At 33.7% G+C, this 16,918-nt stretch overlaps 1 protein-coding gene across 1 annotated transcript in view; it reads left to right on the forward strand.

Moving 5' to 3' along the window:
• Positions 1-14,170, forward strand: part of LOC132548686 (complement C3-like) — a 30,767-nt gene extending 16,597 nt beyond the window's left edge. Inside the window, exons 21-39 of the mRNA XM_060212565.1 lie at positions 672-768; positions 1,210-1,314; positions 1,845-2,036; positions 2,825-2,900; positions 3,327-3,483; positions 4,365-4,439; positions 4,998-5,184; positions 5,626-5,825; positions 6,733-6,894; positions 7,218-7,393; positions 7,800-8,003; positions 8,765-8,852; positions 9,147-9,215; positions 9,797-9,902; positions 10,328-10,426; positions 11,416-11,514; positions 12,576-12,659; positions 13,338-13,476; positions 13,773-14,170. Of these exons, the coding sequence (XP_060068548.1) occupies positions 672-768; positions 1,210-1,314; positions 1,845-2,036; positions 2,825-2,900; positions 3,327-3,483; positions 4,365-4,439; positions 4,998-5,184; positions 5,626-5,825; positions 6,733-6,894; positions 7,218-7,393; positions 7,800-8,003; positions 8,765-8,852; positions 9,147-9,215; positions 9,797-9,902; positions 10,328-10,426; positions 11,416-11,514; positions 12,576-12,659; positions 13,338-13,476; positions 13,773-13,911 (2,454 nt within the window). The 3' untranslated portion in view covers positions 13,912-14,170. The remainder of the gene's footprint in view (positions 1-671; positions 769-1,209; positions 1,315-1,844; positions 2,037-2,824; positions 2,901-3,326; positions 3,484-4,364; positions 4,440-4,997; positions 5,185-5,625; positions 5,826-6,732; positions 6,895-7,217; positions 7,394-7,799; positions 8,004-8,764; positions 8,853-9,146; positions 9,216-9,796; positions 9,903-10,327; positions 10,427-11,415; positions 11,515-12,575; positions 12,660-13,337; positions 13,477-13,772) is intronic.
• The last annotated feature ends 2,748 nt before the right edge of the window (positions 14,171-16,918 follow it).

The following is a 16,918-nucleotide window of genomic DNA, read 5'->3' on the forward strand; positions in this document are numbered from 1 at the left end:
TATTTCCTATGCAGCAATACATCAAGCACCCTCTATGTAAGAATAAAATGATAAATTAAAGTCAAAGTTCCCGAAAAAAGTAAGTCTACAATATTTTGCAGATTTCTCCTAACTACACTCTCCTTGTTTCGACGGTGAAATTGTCATCATACCCATACTTTCAAGGAAATAAATCAGTAGTTTAGTCTTAAGCCAGCTACGTAATGCGTTTGAGTTAAAAAGTTAAGCATTGTTGCACAACACCTGCGGAACAAACTTTAAGCGTATATCAATCACTCGTATTGGCCTGAAATATGAGCATGAGGTGTCTTACTGTGCAAGGAAACTGTAGTACCCAGAGAAAGCTGACATGCTCGAGCAGGGCAACCAACAGCTTTCATTCAGGCGTCCAGGTAAAAGCCGATTGCGTTATCACTACGCCACCGACCATCCATGAATTTCAGTTATATGAATTATTTATTAAAGTCAATGTGATGTATATATAAACGCGCTTATTAATGTGATATGACACTCGTGAAAACCCACGTGACGGGTAAAAACATCTATATTGTTTGATGAACCCTATTGAATCGATATAGATCTCCTTCTAACGCTTCTCAAAGACAGGTTATTTCTTTTAGATTGCATGTCATATTACATAGAAAGTTATGGAGATTAGCACTTGGTTACAGAATGAGGGAAGAGAGGAGAGGAAAACAGTGTCGTTTTGGCTGGACCCTCAAGCACACAGGGACAGAGTTGGAAGCACAGGAGATCTGACTGTCAATAGTACGTATATCGTGCTATTCATTTGTGTGTCATTTTTGTACAATGCTTTGAGGTTTAAAGACGTTAAAATTTCGGGTAGACTTCACTACCATAGGATTATCGTTACATGTCAAATTATTATTGATTTTAGCAGTGCTACGTTTAAAAACATACTCATTTATCGTTCAACCAGTATTGCAAAAGTGAAAAAAGAATGTGATTACTGTTGTCCCTGTTCCACACTGATTTCTTCTAAGATGATTTTTCTTCAGTCGCCTTCTACAGACTTTAGCATTTTAGGTCATTTAACACTGACGATTCCTAGAAGCACTAAAACGCTGTCTAATGGAGTTTTAACCTTGATTTTACAATATTGTATCTAACTGTTTTTTAAAGGCGCCTATTTATTTGAGTCTTTTGAGCAATATTTACCTACATCTTGTGTTGTTATTATTGTTTTAGTTATGTATCCCTCACCGTACCTAGAGATACAGGAAGCTACTGTTGATTTAACCCTTCCTGAAAAGGCCATTCCAGGAACTGGCATGTGTAAGGTTTCAGCCATGGGTAAGATATTATATACAGATTTTCTTTGTAGGGCAGGTATCTAATAACGATATCTGAATATAAATCTGTCACTAGATCTGTCTTTTGATATCATTCATTGACTCGATTCCTCCTTGTTCCTATTTTCATCTTTACGCAATTACATCCTGTAAACTAATTATCTTTAGTATGAAATTCATTTCCGTAAATTTTATGATCGAAACATCCGCAAAAATAGATTATTGTGTCGAATTAAGACAGAGAGGAAAACTATCACAAAATAGCATATTACTGGAATATATCCTGTTTCGCGAAAGTCATATCCCGAACTTGTTGCGATGGGCAAAGTCTGGCAAGTAAGTTGTTTTACCGTAGACGAACAGAAAAAATATCGTCAATGATTAGTTCAATTTTAAAGAAACAAACTATAATAGGGAATAGTATGATGGAGAACAAAAACTCAATCTATTGTTTTCAAACTATTATCACGATATATCATGCAAGTTTGTTTTGTTATGATTTTTTAAAATAAAAAAAACCCATTCGTACAGGAAACATCATGGACGCGACAGTGCCTGTTGTTCTAGAAGGAGCGAATGTTTTATTGGATAAAGTTCCTCACGGGTGTGGAGAACAGACCATGATTTTACTGGCTCCTGTTGTCTATACGATGCGGTACCTACAAAGGACAGGGCAACTGTCTAAAACACTTGAGGACAGAGGGAAGAGCAGGCTACGATTAGGTATATTTTATAGAGTGCATAAATGATCAGGTCTAAATACGATAACGGTAACTAAATACTTCGAAAAAAATGTTACAATAACATTTTAGTGGTGTACAAAAGCCACATTTTAGTGTATGAAAAGTAAAAACAGAGAAAAAGGAAAAATTGGTATATTTAAGTAACGTTCTAAAATCCTATTTGTACTAAGTGTGCATAGATGACCGTGTCTGAATATCGGTGGACAGCGGTGAAAAGATACTCTGAAAATTACTGTACCATTTTATTGCTGTACAAAAACCATATTTCAGGGATATATAAAAGGTCAAGAAAAGAAAGAAAAGGGAAATAATCGGATAAGACTTCAACTGGATATGAAAGCATTGGATCGAATCTTGTAAAAATAACGGTAATCAATGCCGTTTTTGTGGGGCGACAAAAATAACCTGAGCCTTAGCTCGACTAACTTATTCGAATATGTAGGCATTCCATACATATATTATATATTAAGGAGAAAGGGATGGAGAATCAGATGTGGTACATGTACATCCATCCTTATGTCTCTGGAGCATATTATTGTAGAATATTGTGGTAGCATAAAACTTGTTATTACTATTTTGGAAAACTAATTGCATACATTATTTCTATATCTTTATGTATTGATAGAAACGTAGATTGGCCGGATAATGGTCCCTTTAAATGTTGGTTTCAAAAGCCGTGACTTGTGTCATTGTGACCTTATAAGGTTGTTATCTTCTCACTTTATTTCAAGCAATAATCCACACAAACCACATAAACATTTAATGTAGGTTACCAAAGAGAGATGACGTTTCGAAAGAACGATGGATCGTTTGCTGTTTGGGCACACAGGCCTTCAAGTACTTGGTACGTAACTCAGCTCTCGTAATCGATGTATATCTGATGCAAATGTTTTTTTTTTATCTAATTGCCTTGAACATTCATGGCAAGTAAAATTTTACGACGTAATCGCCTGTAACAATCTTGAAATTGTTATAAAGAGAAATTAAATTGCCTCTCTGTATCCACGTTATTTCTTAAAATTATTTAAGAAAGAAAGTTTTATAAATAAATTGATTATTTTAATTAATAAAGAACATTTTCAGTTGCCATGGAAAAAGCATTGTGAGCACTATCTATGTGGTAACCTTACGCTACAAAAGCTATTAACTCACTAAATATCCATTATAGTTGTAACTTATCTGGAAAATGTCGATTATATCTTTATATTAAACAAATGTTGCTTAAAGCAAGAAATTCGAGATTGCCTTTGATTTGAAATCGATCCTCTAGGCTAACGGCATTCGTGGTTAAGGTGCTGAGTGAGGCCGCTGAATTCATTGATATTGACTCGGAGGTGATATGTGAAGGAATGCGTTGGTTGTTTAGACACCAGCGGGGAGACGGTGCATTTATGGAAACTTTCCCGCTCTTCCACAAGGAAATGATGGTCAGTTTCACTTTTTAAAATTCAGTTTTTTGTAAGTCCGCCTCATGATATATTTTATGTTGCAAAACGGACTGGTTTTCATATTTAATCTTGACGACCTTAATATCGATGGCATGGAATTTTGTGTTGTAAATGACTATGTAGTGGTTGATATCTTATCCAACTTTAAGATAATTTTTGTTCCCGAATTCGATATGCGCTTCAACATATAACTTTTGAATAATACTAGTGTTTAGAACATAATGAATATAATTATTTTCCACTCCGTGTCGACAAGGGAAGAAATGAAATATGAAAATTTCAGCATCGCATATTTAGTTTGTCACGGCTGTCTCAAGTCCGAGGGAAAGACTTTTTGAATGCTGCATGCTGGATTATTGTATCTTAAGGTTACATAAAATTCTGGTTTCAGTTTTAAGCGAATGCGTTTTTCTTTCGATCGCTTGAACAGTTTTTGGTGGACATCTGACTGTTTACGGGGCGAAGGACCAAGAGTAACAATGTTCAGAAAGCTACATTATAATACTTTCGTTTTGATTGTTCTAAACGTGCTTTTTAGTTTTGTTTGAACCAATACAATGTTATTCTTGTTTTGATGTTTTTAGATTCTGCTTGCTACAAACGCAAACTGTTTGGAGACTCAGAGTTTGAAGACATTGAAATCAGCTTATACAATATTCTATGTCATTGAACTTTTTGGCGAACGTGTTAGATTGACTAAATGTTATGTGACGATGCTCGATCTAGCATGCGTTAAGGACTTTAAATGAAGTCATTATGAAAAATCATGAATTAACATAAGATAAACGATTTGTACCACGAATGATAAAATTGTAGTATGTGCATACACTCTCCGTTGTGATAGCTTTCTTTTCTTTCAGGGTGGCATGAATGGTGAAGTGTCTATGACAGCATATGTATTAATAACCCTTCTAGAAGCAGGCTGCAGGCCAGTCGTGAGTTGTTTTGCTGTTTTCTTCACCTCTTAATGATGGATATATCTTCTGATTGTCTGTGAATGGGCTAACTTTCTGGTCTTTTATATCATCTACTGTTCATGGTTCATATTTGAATTAAGTAGATATAACCATGTAAAACAATTCTTTGTAATGAACTTCGGTTTCTCCTATATTTAGTTCAAACTTATTAGTCACGTGACCCGGATTTGTTTTACAGTATGTTAATGATTTAATTTCGTGTCACTATTTTCATGATTGTACAAAAAGCATACAAGTATAACATTTTAACTTCAATATTACTCAGCATTGCTTTCTTTGACGTGATACTTCAATTTCAGATATATATGATATCATAAGATGGCCATATCTAGAAATATTTCTGATTGAACAACGTCGCCTACATTATTACTGCCACCATAACGACACTTTGACCATAATAAGTTAGGATGAAACTATTATCAAGTAAATATCAAAATACGGAGATCATTTTTTAAAGTCATTGATTCCTTAAACTAGTTATCAAAGATAGTAAGGACATCAATTTCATATTTACAGGATACGGAGCAAAACATAGTGCTTGCGCTTCAATATCTTGAATCTCATCTAGACTTCATCGACCAGGCATACCCTCTCGCCCTTACCACATACGCCCTTGCCCTTGGAAACAGCCCTAGAAAGATGGACGCTATCCATTACCTTAAATCACTCTCTATCGAAGTTGATATAGTGGACGGTGGACAAGGTATGATAAATATCACGTATAATGCATTTATACACTGTCATTAGATGAACAGAATATTTCAGCTGGTCACCGACCAGGAGAAGAATACGCTTGGTATTTACCTGTATGTCATCATAATCGACTAATGGTCAGCAGGGGGGATTCATTTGGTGCTTTCGCTTCATAGAACACTAGTAAATTAGGAATGGACATTTGAATTAGAATTACAGAATCATGGATCTGGTACGCATTTTTACTTTTTTTCAATCAATTTTGATCTGCCTTTGCAGTCTCCTAGGTTTCAATATTTGCTCTGGCCTTAATATCACTGACGAGTCCTAAAAGGACGAAACAGCTGTATAATGCAGTTTAATTCATTAATGGATATATTGTGCGTATTTTGCACAATCTAAGTGTAAGTTTAATATGATTGGCTAATATTGTTATACTTATATGTGGTAGGCTTGCGGTATTGGTCCGTGATCAACTTTGTTGAAGAAGTACCACACTGGCTGTCACATAACCCGACTGCCATGGATGTCGAGATAACAGCGTATGCGATGTTGTCTCTTCTTGCCGTAAATGACGTTGGCTATGTTCATAACGTTGTTGAGTGGCTTCTCACACAGAAAACCTCAACGGGGGCTTTCAAGTCTACGCAGGTTGGTGAATAAATATTTCAAATATTATTTTCGTCATTATGTTTTTTGATTCATTAAGATCAAATGAATATTCCAATGTTCTTTTTTTCAATTTCAACAAATTTGATTAACTTTACAAATGTTTAATGGATCGGACATATATGTCTTTTCTAAAATTTAGTACATGAATACAATGCATATTTTGCATTACATTGTATTGATCAGAGGCGAGGGGAGGTAACTCTAATTTGTTATAGAGATTATAGTACGTATTAAATTGATATAGTTGAAGTGTGCTTTGACTATTTTATTATATTTATACAATTAATACTAATTTATTGATAATCTATTACACATAAATCCTGGGATACAGGTTTTAATGTCCCTGTGTATACACACTTCGACCATCCACCAATTCAATATGCATTACAATTTATCAACGACTTTGTATTCACTGAGTTGCTTAGGATTTAGTTTGTAGAGATGTAAAGTGTCATTTTATCTTTATCTAAGTAAAAATATACTCTTAATAAATATTGTTTACAACAAATTTAATTTTGGTAATCACTGAATATAAAATATGAGGTCAGTTACACATCAAATTTATTGGTTTGATGTTGATACTCAGTTACACTATAGAGAAAAGCTATATATTGATATATTTGCTTCATATTACACAACCATTAAGAAGAGTTTCTAAGTAAAAATGGTATGGTTCATTTGTATATAGTATAATATTTTTTATACTAACTCCTCCATATATATTATGTTATCTCAAATGTGTGCGATCTGTGCTACACAGCACTTACTTACATTATAAATATATATCTGGATGATATGATGGATGTAATAAACTAACGTCCAGTTATTGAGTGTATTCAAAACATACCCTAGGCAATTGCTAATTAAAATTGATTTTCCTGGCCAGGATACCGTGGTTGGACTACATGCTCTATCCGAGTACAATGTTAAGTCTTACGCTCTCAAAATAGACCTCCACACCAAGATAAAGGTATCAACAAACGACGCCATTGAGCATGACATCGTTTTGTCTGACGATGACGTCACCGTTCAGAAAGCTGTGCATGACGTAAGTAGATTGATGCTAATTTCTTGCCATTCGTCCAGAAAGATATATTCACGGAATAGATTTCACCATCTAATAAACTTGCTGACATCATCATAATGTGTGTCTTTGCATTTAAAAGAGTTCACTCAAGAAATAATTGGAACTCAAGAAAACACTTGAAAGGAACCAAAAGCAGAAACGATAAAAAAGTGAAACGCGACAATATTACCAGGAAAAGGTAAAGTTTGTAAGTGGCATAGCATATTAAACCCCACTGAAATGAATACCTATATCATGACAATTTTACTAAAATTCGTCTCATCAATAATAACATATATTTTCAGATACCCGTTGAAGGCAAGCTGAAAGTGACTACAGAGGGCACAGGAGTAGGTAGGATGGAAGTGGAAGTTCGTTACAACGTGAACACAACAGAAGATGAGAGATGTAAATTCGCCATTGACGTGTATGACTCTGAGGTGCAGTTTAATTACTTCCAAAGCAAGGGACTTGCCACAGAGTAGGTAGATAACAAAAGAGACTGTTAATGCAAATAATTTTTTTATCTAGCTACATCATAATTTTTGTTACGTCAGAATGAATATCCGTGATTTTGGTTTTTGTATATATCGGTCATCTCAAAACTAATTCCAGTTAATACTTAGATAAAAATTGTCAGCTATCGTAAGACTGCTTTTGTTTCAATTATAGGATTTTCCACTCTCATTTGGTTCTTACATTAATTAACATGGTATGTGCCGCAAAACCGACACCACAGAAGCTTAAATTATTCATAACATTTAGTTTTCACTTTTAAAGCCACAGTATAAAATTCGCATATTTTGTCTCACGTTTAAGTGACTTTAAGTTCTATATAGTACGTATACAAATTAACTCTAAACCCATGTTGATTATTTGTTGCACAGTATGAACTGCGATGCCTGTGGTCATTGTGAACAGGAATATGATGAGGATTTCGAAGATGTCCTTGACAAGTATAACAAGGTAGATTTAGACCCTAGAATAGGTGTCGACCAACCAAGACACAGTTCCCGAAAGAAAAGGTCTCCGGTTGTCATGAGAATGCATGGCGCCAGCAAAGAGCAGACTTGTTTGGAGATTTGCGTGAGGTGACGAATTTCGATATTTTTAGAATTACCTTATTGATGTAAACATTAGTTACATGTGCAATACGAAACAGCTGTACGATGTAGTTAAACTCTTTTTCATATTCTTTCAAATTCCTCATTTTTATTGAAAGGTGTAAGTCATTTCGTGTCTTTTCAACAAATTGTCTTTTGACTTTTTCACACAATTTAGTCGCAGTACGCGGAAATATTTTAATAAACACCCGCAACCTCAACCTGGAGTATGAATGACACAAACTAGTTATGTCCATAATAGTTTCCTTGGAAAACATACCATAGACATATTGTTGTGTAAAAGAAGGATTTTCAATGTAAATGCCGGATTTATCTTGCATGAGGTTTAGACGAAATCCTACAGCCATACTTTGCTTTTAGGTGTTTGAAAACATGTCTGAAATGAAATCGGTTGAAAGCATTTGTGAAGTTGATTTTTGTTCATTAAGTACTTCAAATTTTAATTAAGAGAGTCAGGGAACTTTTATGATTTGTTTGTTTTAACGTTTGATCCGTTGTGTGTTTTCATTAAGAAATATCTAACATGTAACCAAGGACTTTGAAATATTGTAATTATTGTGAATTAATAATGTGCTTTTTTTCAGAAATATTGATTTAAGCAGTTTCAAAAAATTATTATTGGGAGTTCAGTTATAATTTTGTTTGAGACAAACAATGATGAAATATATTACAGCGATGTAAATAGAGACCCCATTTCATAACATAATTACTGTTCCATTATATTGTAGCTACACCGGTTACGAGGTGCTGGATATGCCAATTGTAGACATTGGACTGCCGACAGGATTCAACGTTGAGAAAGGTGATCTGGAAATGGTGGGTCGATACACATCATTCGTATGAATTCAGGACACACTTAGAATAGCCTCAACATGCTAATTAACAGTAAAATACTTTCATTTAAGCTTATTGCATCGATCTGTTTGCTAACTTTGTGATGTGAATCAAACATATATTGAGCATAAGAAATAATGTCAGCTGATCGTTTAAAGTTTAGCTCATGAACAAACAGCATTCTTCCCCTTGATAGCTGTTGACCAGGTTATTACATGAACCTATCTAGCAAGCATTGAATACGTTTTTACTGATATCGATACTGTGTTGTTTCAGCTGAGACAGAAGGGAGTTATCGACAGTTACGAATTGTCCAAAAGGTCCGTAATGTTTTATCTTGATCAGGTAGGTTTATCTTGGAAATGAGTTTAGCTTCACAGTTATATTGAACAGTAATGAAGTAGAAATCATGGTTGTCATTAATATTGACAAAAACAAGATATTGAAAAAATTACGTGGATCAACTGTTTGAACACACTGAAGGCATGGAACGACCTGGATCCTATTTTAAGAGATTGGTTAAGAGAACGAATTCAATTAATCTTATTAATCATTGTAATAAATTATTCTACTAAGCAGAATATCCATTAAGTATCGTGACAATAGCTTCGTTGAGTCGTTGGCCTGCCTTACCTCAAATAAAGATATCAGGTGCTTGTTTCGACGCTCCCTACCCATGACAGATTTTGTTTCTCATGCAGCCAGAGTTATATGATTGTGCAGGACACTTTATCCTAAATGCTTTTAACGGCTTGCAACGGACCTCCCTAATGTTGTTCAGTGTGGTAGTCATCAGTTTATAGTTTAATATAAGGAAATTCTGCCTCAAAATGATACTTTGCGTTAAAATCAGCAAAGAGACAAACACTAACCCTATCATATGATAAACTATTATTGCGATGATGACTAAATGATGTTTATTCCAGATTCCTGCTACGGATGAAACATGCTTCAAATTCAGAGTAGTTCGTGAATTCGAGGTGGAAAATTTACAAGCTGCAAAAATTGAGGTCTATGATTATTATAAAACAGGTGTGTTCCTAGTAATATTTTCTTTTTTTAAAAATGGAAAGGTCTAGTCATGCACATCTTTACGAATATAATTTATACAAATTACAATTGCAGAATAACCTTAATTTGAGATTTACATGGCGGGTGTCGTCGATTAAGCAGCAGGTTTTTACCCTTCAATTCTGTAATGCCTGTTCTTATTATCGTTGTACTAATTCAGGGTAATCCGCGTCAAGCTGTCTTTTATTCATGTTGATTTTAAATAAGGATTCTGTTGACTTGTCGATATTTTGAGCAGTTTCCTTAAAAGACAGTTAAGTCATGTATTCATCAATGTGTTATATGTGAAGTCCCAGAATACAGATATTTTGTGATGAATTTGTCAAATATTAGCTAAATCTGAATTGCCTGAGAAACAAAATCATGACCTCTTTGTCTTTTTTCAGAGGAAAGATGTACCAAGTTTTACAGTCTGAAGTATGACGTTGCAAATCTTGACATTTTCTGTAGTACAAGTAAAAGAGAAAACTGTCATTGTGTCGAAGGTGAGTACAAGTGTGAAAATAAAATTATATTACCAGGCGAACACAAGTTTTGAATCGCCATGTACATCAAGCATTTAAAACATAGTTAGCAAATAAAGACCTAAATCTTCCGAATATGAAATTATTCTTTGCAAGTTTACCTCCTTTTAGTATCTGATGCTATTTTTTGTAGAAGTAATAGTTTTAATGAAACTCGCACATATATATTAATTTCAACAAACAAGATAAACATTTCTCCAAACACATTGTCAGTTTCCTGTTAATTTCCTATACCAGCATCTTCTTTCTCACTGTTTGGTGTTCCATGTCTTGGTTTTGTAATAACCGCTGAACGCTACTTGGACACCCTAACAACACGAAAATAGGGCGTGGCTTATTTTCTTAAAAAAAAAAAGCAAATAAAGGTTTATCTATGTGACTTGTTTTCAGAATAGCCTTAATTCTGAGATCGGTTTGTTTTCTGGTCGTGAGGTTATTTCTGTAAGAGCATTTATTATAAAATTAGTTAGGATATGTCTGGATGTTAAAATAGCTGAAATATCTGATCAGATCATGAATCTACTTTTCTGATATTACCATACGCTGTTTAACATATTACTATAATGCTATGTTGTTGGGTAGTACTTAAAACGAAAACAACAGACAAAACATTTCTTTGTATCGCGTTTGTGAGAAATCAAAGATATAATAAATAAACGAGTACAATTGACCAGTTGGTTATAAAATGACGACAAATATACAAATATAAATGTGCGTATGTATGTATTTGTTCAAGTAAATATAATGAAAATAAGCTAAGCTGACGAAACTATAAAATTGTTACCTTGGTGATGTTCTTTATCTTGCTGATTAATTCATCAAATAAATAATCTTCTTTGCTTTTGAAATGAATTTGTTTAATCCTCAAAATTCATGTAAATAACATTTTATAGATCTCCACCGAATCTTTTAACAATAGATATGCATCTTTACACAAATTATTTTTATAGGGAAATGCGCCGAGAGTTGGGACACGAAAATACGTTACGGACGGGTATCCAAGGTGATCGCTGATAATTACCGCAAAATCTGCTTTGAATTTGATTTCGGTAAGGTTTTGCCATGTATCATAAATAATGTTGTATACGTAGAAACGATAAATGCTTTTTGATATGCTTTGCTGTCAATGGGTGATTACAGATAATCGGATCTTTAATCAAAAAAAGAATGCAACATTGCCGTATTGAGAATTGTCCATTTCTTAATAGCAACTATTTAAGGGCCTGTTCCCATTTTCACTATTTTTAATGTTGTCAACTGACTGAAAATACTCGTTTCACAGTCTTTGAAAAGATGCGAGCTGATGAAAATTATGGGAAAGGTTTACGGTCGTCATTATGATATCATTGAGAAATATTTCTTTGTTGGATGTGAAGCCGGACGTGTTGGAAGCGCGTTAGTTTACCATTGTTGTATACCTTGTTCTCATTTGAGAGGGCGACATTACTTACTAGGATTGACCAAGATTTAAATGGCGTAAGTTTTCAATGAAGCAGAAGACGCTTATTCTTCCGGAACATCTGGTCATATTCTGCTTGTATTGTTTTTCATGAAACTCCATGTAAATCTCCCCTTCGGTGATGTTTTGTCTATTATTATTGAATTTGTATTTGGATAATGATTATGCTGACTTGTTGGTATTTTCTTGTTGTTTTATTTATGACATATGCTATGGTATGTATACGCAACAAGAAATGGATCCATGGTATGTATCAAGAGTTACACCCCTTCCATAACATCATCAGTGTTTTGTACCTAATGGCTTCTGTATCAAACCTTTGGAAAGTAATAAAAACTGATTAGGGACTATTTCGTTTGGCTTGAGTGAAGTATTACTTTGTTAAATTGACCAAGATTTACATAACGAGGGTTGTAGATGCAGGTCTAAGACTCTTTCAAAAGACTTCATACTTTTCTTAATGCTTCAGAGTAAATCATTATTTTGCTCATAATTTGCCTACACGTCATCAAGTTTTGTCCGTAAGTAATAAGGAATTTTCTTTTTTTTCAGTATATTTTTAATCGATTTCCGTTGTAGTAAAACATGTTTGTAATTATATGATAACATATTTTTGTTTAAGGTTATTATATTTTGTCTTGGAAATTTCAGCCCTCCGGATAGAAGTGACCAATATTGTTCAAAAAGGGAACCATATGGTAATATCAGCTGTGATTAAGGCTGTCACGAAAGCAGGTAAATCTATCGACATTTAGCTCTCCAGATTTCTTTTCCCTATGTTGCGTCCTGTGAAGAAGGATTGTTTCACTGTTTCTTCTATAAGAATTTTTTTATAAAATAAGGGATGTGCTCGTTTCTCCATGTTAGCTTCTCAGATTATATTTAAGCTGACTGCATGTGTTCATTTTGGACATTGTATTTTCTAAAAAAAAAATATGGAACCGTTTTTGTCGAACTTATTAATCTTATTTCTGTAAACAATTTTTTCGTCTTGATAGAATATTCAAAATAGCTCTAGCAGCCTTATTGTGGTTTGACTATTAAAATGTTTTTCTTATTACGTTATTTCTAATAAAATACTAATTAAACGTTCTTTAATATTAAAGATGAGATTAATATCATTATTAAATGAACACCTGATATAAAGCTTGCTCTGGTTAACAAGAGGTGTCTGACAAAGATTTTAAATATTTGTACAATATTATATGTCCTATCCGAAAAGAATATTGTTTAGGGATGAAACATTACCTCTTTTGTTTAATCACGAAACAGAAACTGAAATGTAATTTACGGTTGACCAATACATAGCTTTAATAAATGAAAATTGTTTTTCATCGTAAAGCATGAATGTACTTACTTACATCTACATTTGTAGATAAAGTTACATGTAAGATATTGTTGTTCTTAATGTAGGAGCTGAAGATTTGGCTGTAAATGATGAAATCGAATTCTGGATGAACATCAGATGTAATTTATTACTGGAAGTCGACCATAACTATATAATATACGGCATGGATGGTATTCCTTATGTAGATCAGCATGGCGTTAATCGGTAAGACAGCAACACTGAAATTTCTGTTTTTCCTATGAACAAACGATATCTTGAGATACATTTGAATACTTAAGTTAAGCAATTATGAAATCGGAATGTTAACGATTGTCTTTTGTCTCACCTGTTCATTCAGTATTTCCTCTTTGACGGCAGGAGTCAGGTCAACACAAGATCTCTTCGCCTTGTTTATATTTGTTTGCCTAAAAGATTGTTTTGTTGTACGCTACAGTGTTCCAGTGATTTGCGAAAATAAACCGATTAAATCTAACATAAATTTTATCTTATTTTCGGTATAGGTACCGTTATTTTCTGCAAGGCAAAACCGTAATTTTAAAAGACTATACACTAAGACGATACAGTACAAATACCAAACTGGAACAGTGGAGGAGAAGCTTCCGTCGAATGGAAAACTACATCCATCGTTGGGGCTGCTGATAGGAGAGATATCGTCAGCCCAACTGCTTTGGTGAATAAGGAAGATGATTACAAAGGATGGTTGTTTGTTAAGTAAGGGAGATAATCATAACATAAGATATTCCAACAATGCAAGAGAAAAAATATTTAGTTTATTACAGAACTTTTGAAGTTTGTTGTTATGTGTTGTTGATGTCGGGTAAAAACATTGAAAGGCCTTCATTTGAACAAAGAAAAGTTTGAACTATATGACTTGATATGATGGATGTCAACTGACTTATGAAACAAAAGTGATGTATTTTTTATTCAAAACTATGTTACATTAAAAATATTAAATATTAAAAACGGTTCTTGTGTGGATATATTTAAGAATACGTTGTTTATAAAACTTACAACATACTAGCCAGTGGACCTGCTACAAATATATGTGTAAGGAATCAGAAAAAAACACCTTTACTGACCATGTCATACTTGCTATTCCCTTTCATACATAGAACTTGCTACAGTTTAATTTGGCCTTTGGTTTTTTTGGCGTGTGTGTTATATTACCAAATTACGTATCTTACTAACACATTCTTGTCATAGACATGCTTACCCTGCGTAACGCAGTTACTTCAAATAGTATAAACTTTCTCGCGATGTTATCGATCGTTGGGGTTTTCCATTATGTAAATCACAATTATGTAATATTTTAAATCAAATTATCTTTTCTTTAATTTTATTTCTGAGTTATTCATACCGCGTATTTGATTATCACACATTTTGAAGGTCATAAAAAGTTATATTTGTGTGTATATTATATAATTTAGAATTGGATTCATAACAATCATTAAACACTGGCGGTCAATGTTGTGTGAAAAAATGTGAAAAGGGAGTGTGCAACAGTTGTACCATATTGCTTATTGTAATAAGTATTCGGTTACGGTTTCTAAAGTTATAGTGATTACAATAAGCAATATATTACAATGAGGGTTGGAAGAGAGAATTCCAGCTATTATAGATTAAGCTGACTCCTGTTTTTATATGTAAATAGTTTCAATGGATAGCGATATTTTCACGCATTTCCTTACTTTTTGCTCTCTGATTATTTCAGAAAAAAATTAAGGTATTTTATAATGAAACTCATTAATCATCCAGCACGTGAAATAGCAATTACGCACACTTAATCCAAGGTCAAATGCTTGTTATACACTGAAACATCTCTTTTAGAGATATGGTTTAGTACAAGTATTGAAGATACCTTACCAGTAGCAGGGGATGGGAATGGTGGTTGCGTGCACGCTGTAAACGCTTAACGAGATAATGAAATGGTATCGATGACAAAACGTATGAAAAATTGTAACGTCGCGTGCCGTTCCGAACTGATTTGGTGCATATTTTCACCGTAGTACCACAGCATCAAGTTCTAAACTTTATCATTTAAAGACAGAGTTCGGTCAGGGTATGTATTATTGGTTTCAAATATTGGAGTATGAAATGAACAAGGTCCAGCAAGGTTTCTATATAAAATGACTGTTGGCGGTTCCGTAGTTCTATCATATGAATATTGAAAATTGGGCACAGCTCGAGACAAAGTTGATGTGAGATAACATGCCTGCATCGTTTGGTGAATATTTAAAAGCAGGAGTGAGCGATTAAGACAAAAACCAGAAACAATAAACAAAACATGTTATAAGAATGAACATGGCAGTATCTTATTCATTGAAAATCATACGTTAAATTGTGGAAAACATATATATTTGATCTGAGGTGAGGAAAATAGGCCACACAATCCGCTTTAGGCTGATAAATATGAACATTCCTCATCATTAATAAATAATGTTAGTGTCAAGAGGAAGTCGTGAATATTTTTTCTTCAAAAATATAAATGCGTATGAGAATTTCCACATTATATATAGAAATCAATTTGCCATTTGAAATTTCCCCTTGCAGAGAGAAATCGATTTTGTAGTGAGAAATTTCCCCTCGCGTATAAAAGTCGATATTGTCGTGAGAAATTCTACGTGGTGTATTAAATCGATATTGTCGAACAATGACTGATCATGCTGATAATTAGATCCATTAGTTTAACAAGTTATTGAGGTCTGAAACTGAGCATCAGCTGTACACGTAGTGAATATTTCATACGTACTTTGTGGTAGCTCAATATGTCTTTCTTAATTACTTAATTATCATGGGATAATTAAGCGTCTTATTAATACCACTGACACCCGTAGACATTAACTTTGAATATGATTCTTTTCATTAGAAATATAACGCCGAGATTGTTTACTACCAGAATGTTAAGATCCACATTACATTGCTTTATTCGAACTTTAATGTACACAGTAAACAGTGTTTGTTTATACACTACATTACCGGATCTCCCAAACACATCAATGTATACAACCACTTGCGTCACATCCTTTAAAACGTGTAAATTATCCGAATGTAGAATCAGGAAATCTATCGATTCCGATTTCATTTGATACAACGATGCTGATCTTATGTTGTTTTCGGAATGTCATCTTTTCGTGATTTATGGTATTTCCTTTTTAATATCCGATGCGTTGATATTGACAATTGTGCGGATATATACGTGTATTTATATGTGTATTCATATGTGTATAATTGTAATCTGCTTTGTCACACTTCGACATATACAAGAGATATATAGTTCTGATGACGGAATGATGTGTTGACATTATCGAAACACAGGTATACTATTACTTTTTGTTTATCTCAGTTTGCTATTTTTAAAATTTCGATTCATCAATATTAATCTATACTAGCTGAAAAAAGAAACAAACGCATGTTTAGTTTTTGTAATATAACTTTTAGACATATGGACAAAATGTAATTAAATTTGACACTGAGCTACCTACGTGAACTGTAAAAATGCTCTTCAGTTAAAATTCAGCCGTCCTTGACCCCGCTCGACGCTGCATGCTTTCAGCAAATTTTTCTAGAATCCGGAATACTCTTGCGCTTTATATGCTGGTCAATCATAACAAATCGAGCATTGCAACAGTACAGCTGTACATTATTT

This window comes from Ylistrum balloti, unplaced genomic scaffold (genome assembly GCF_031769215.1).
Source record: "Ylistrum balloti isolate Yb309-2 unplaced genomic scaffold, AGI_CSIRO_Ybal_v1 Utg370024, whole genome shotgun sequence".
Classification (NCBI taxonomy): domain Eukaryota; kingdom Metazoa; phylum Mollusca; class Bivalvia; order Pectinida; family Pectinidae; genus Ylistrum; species Ylistrum balloti.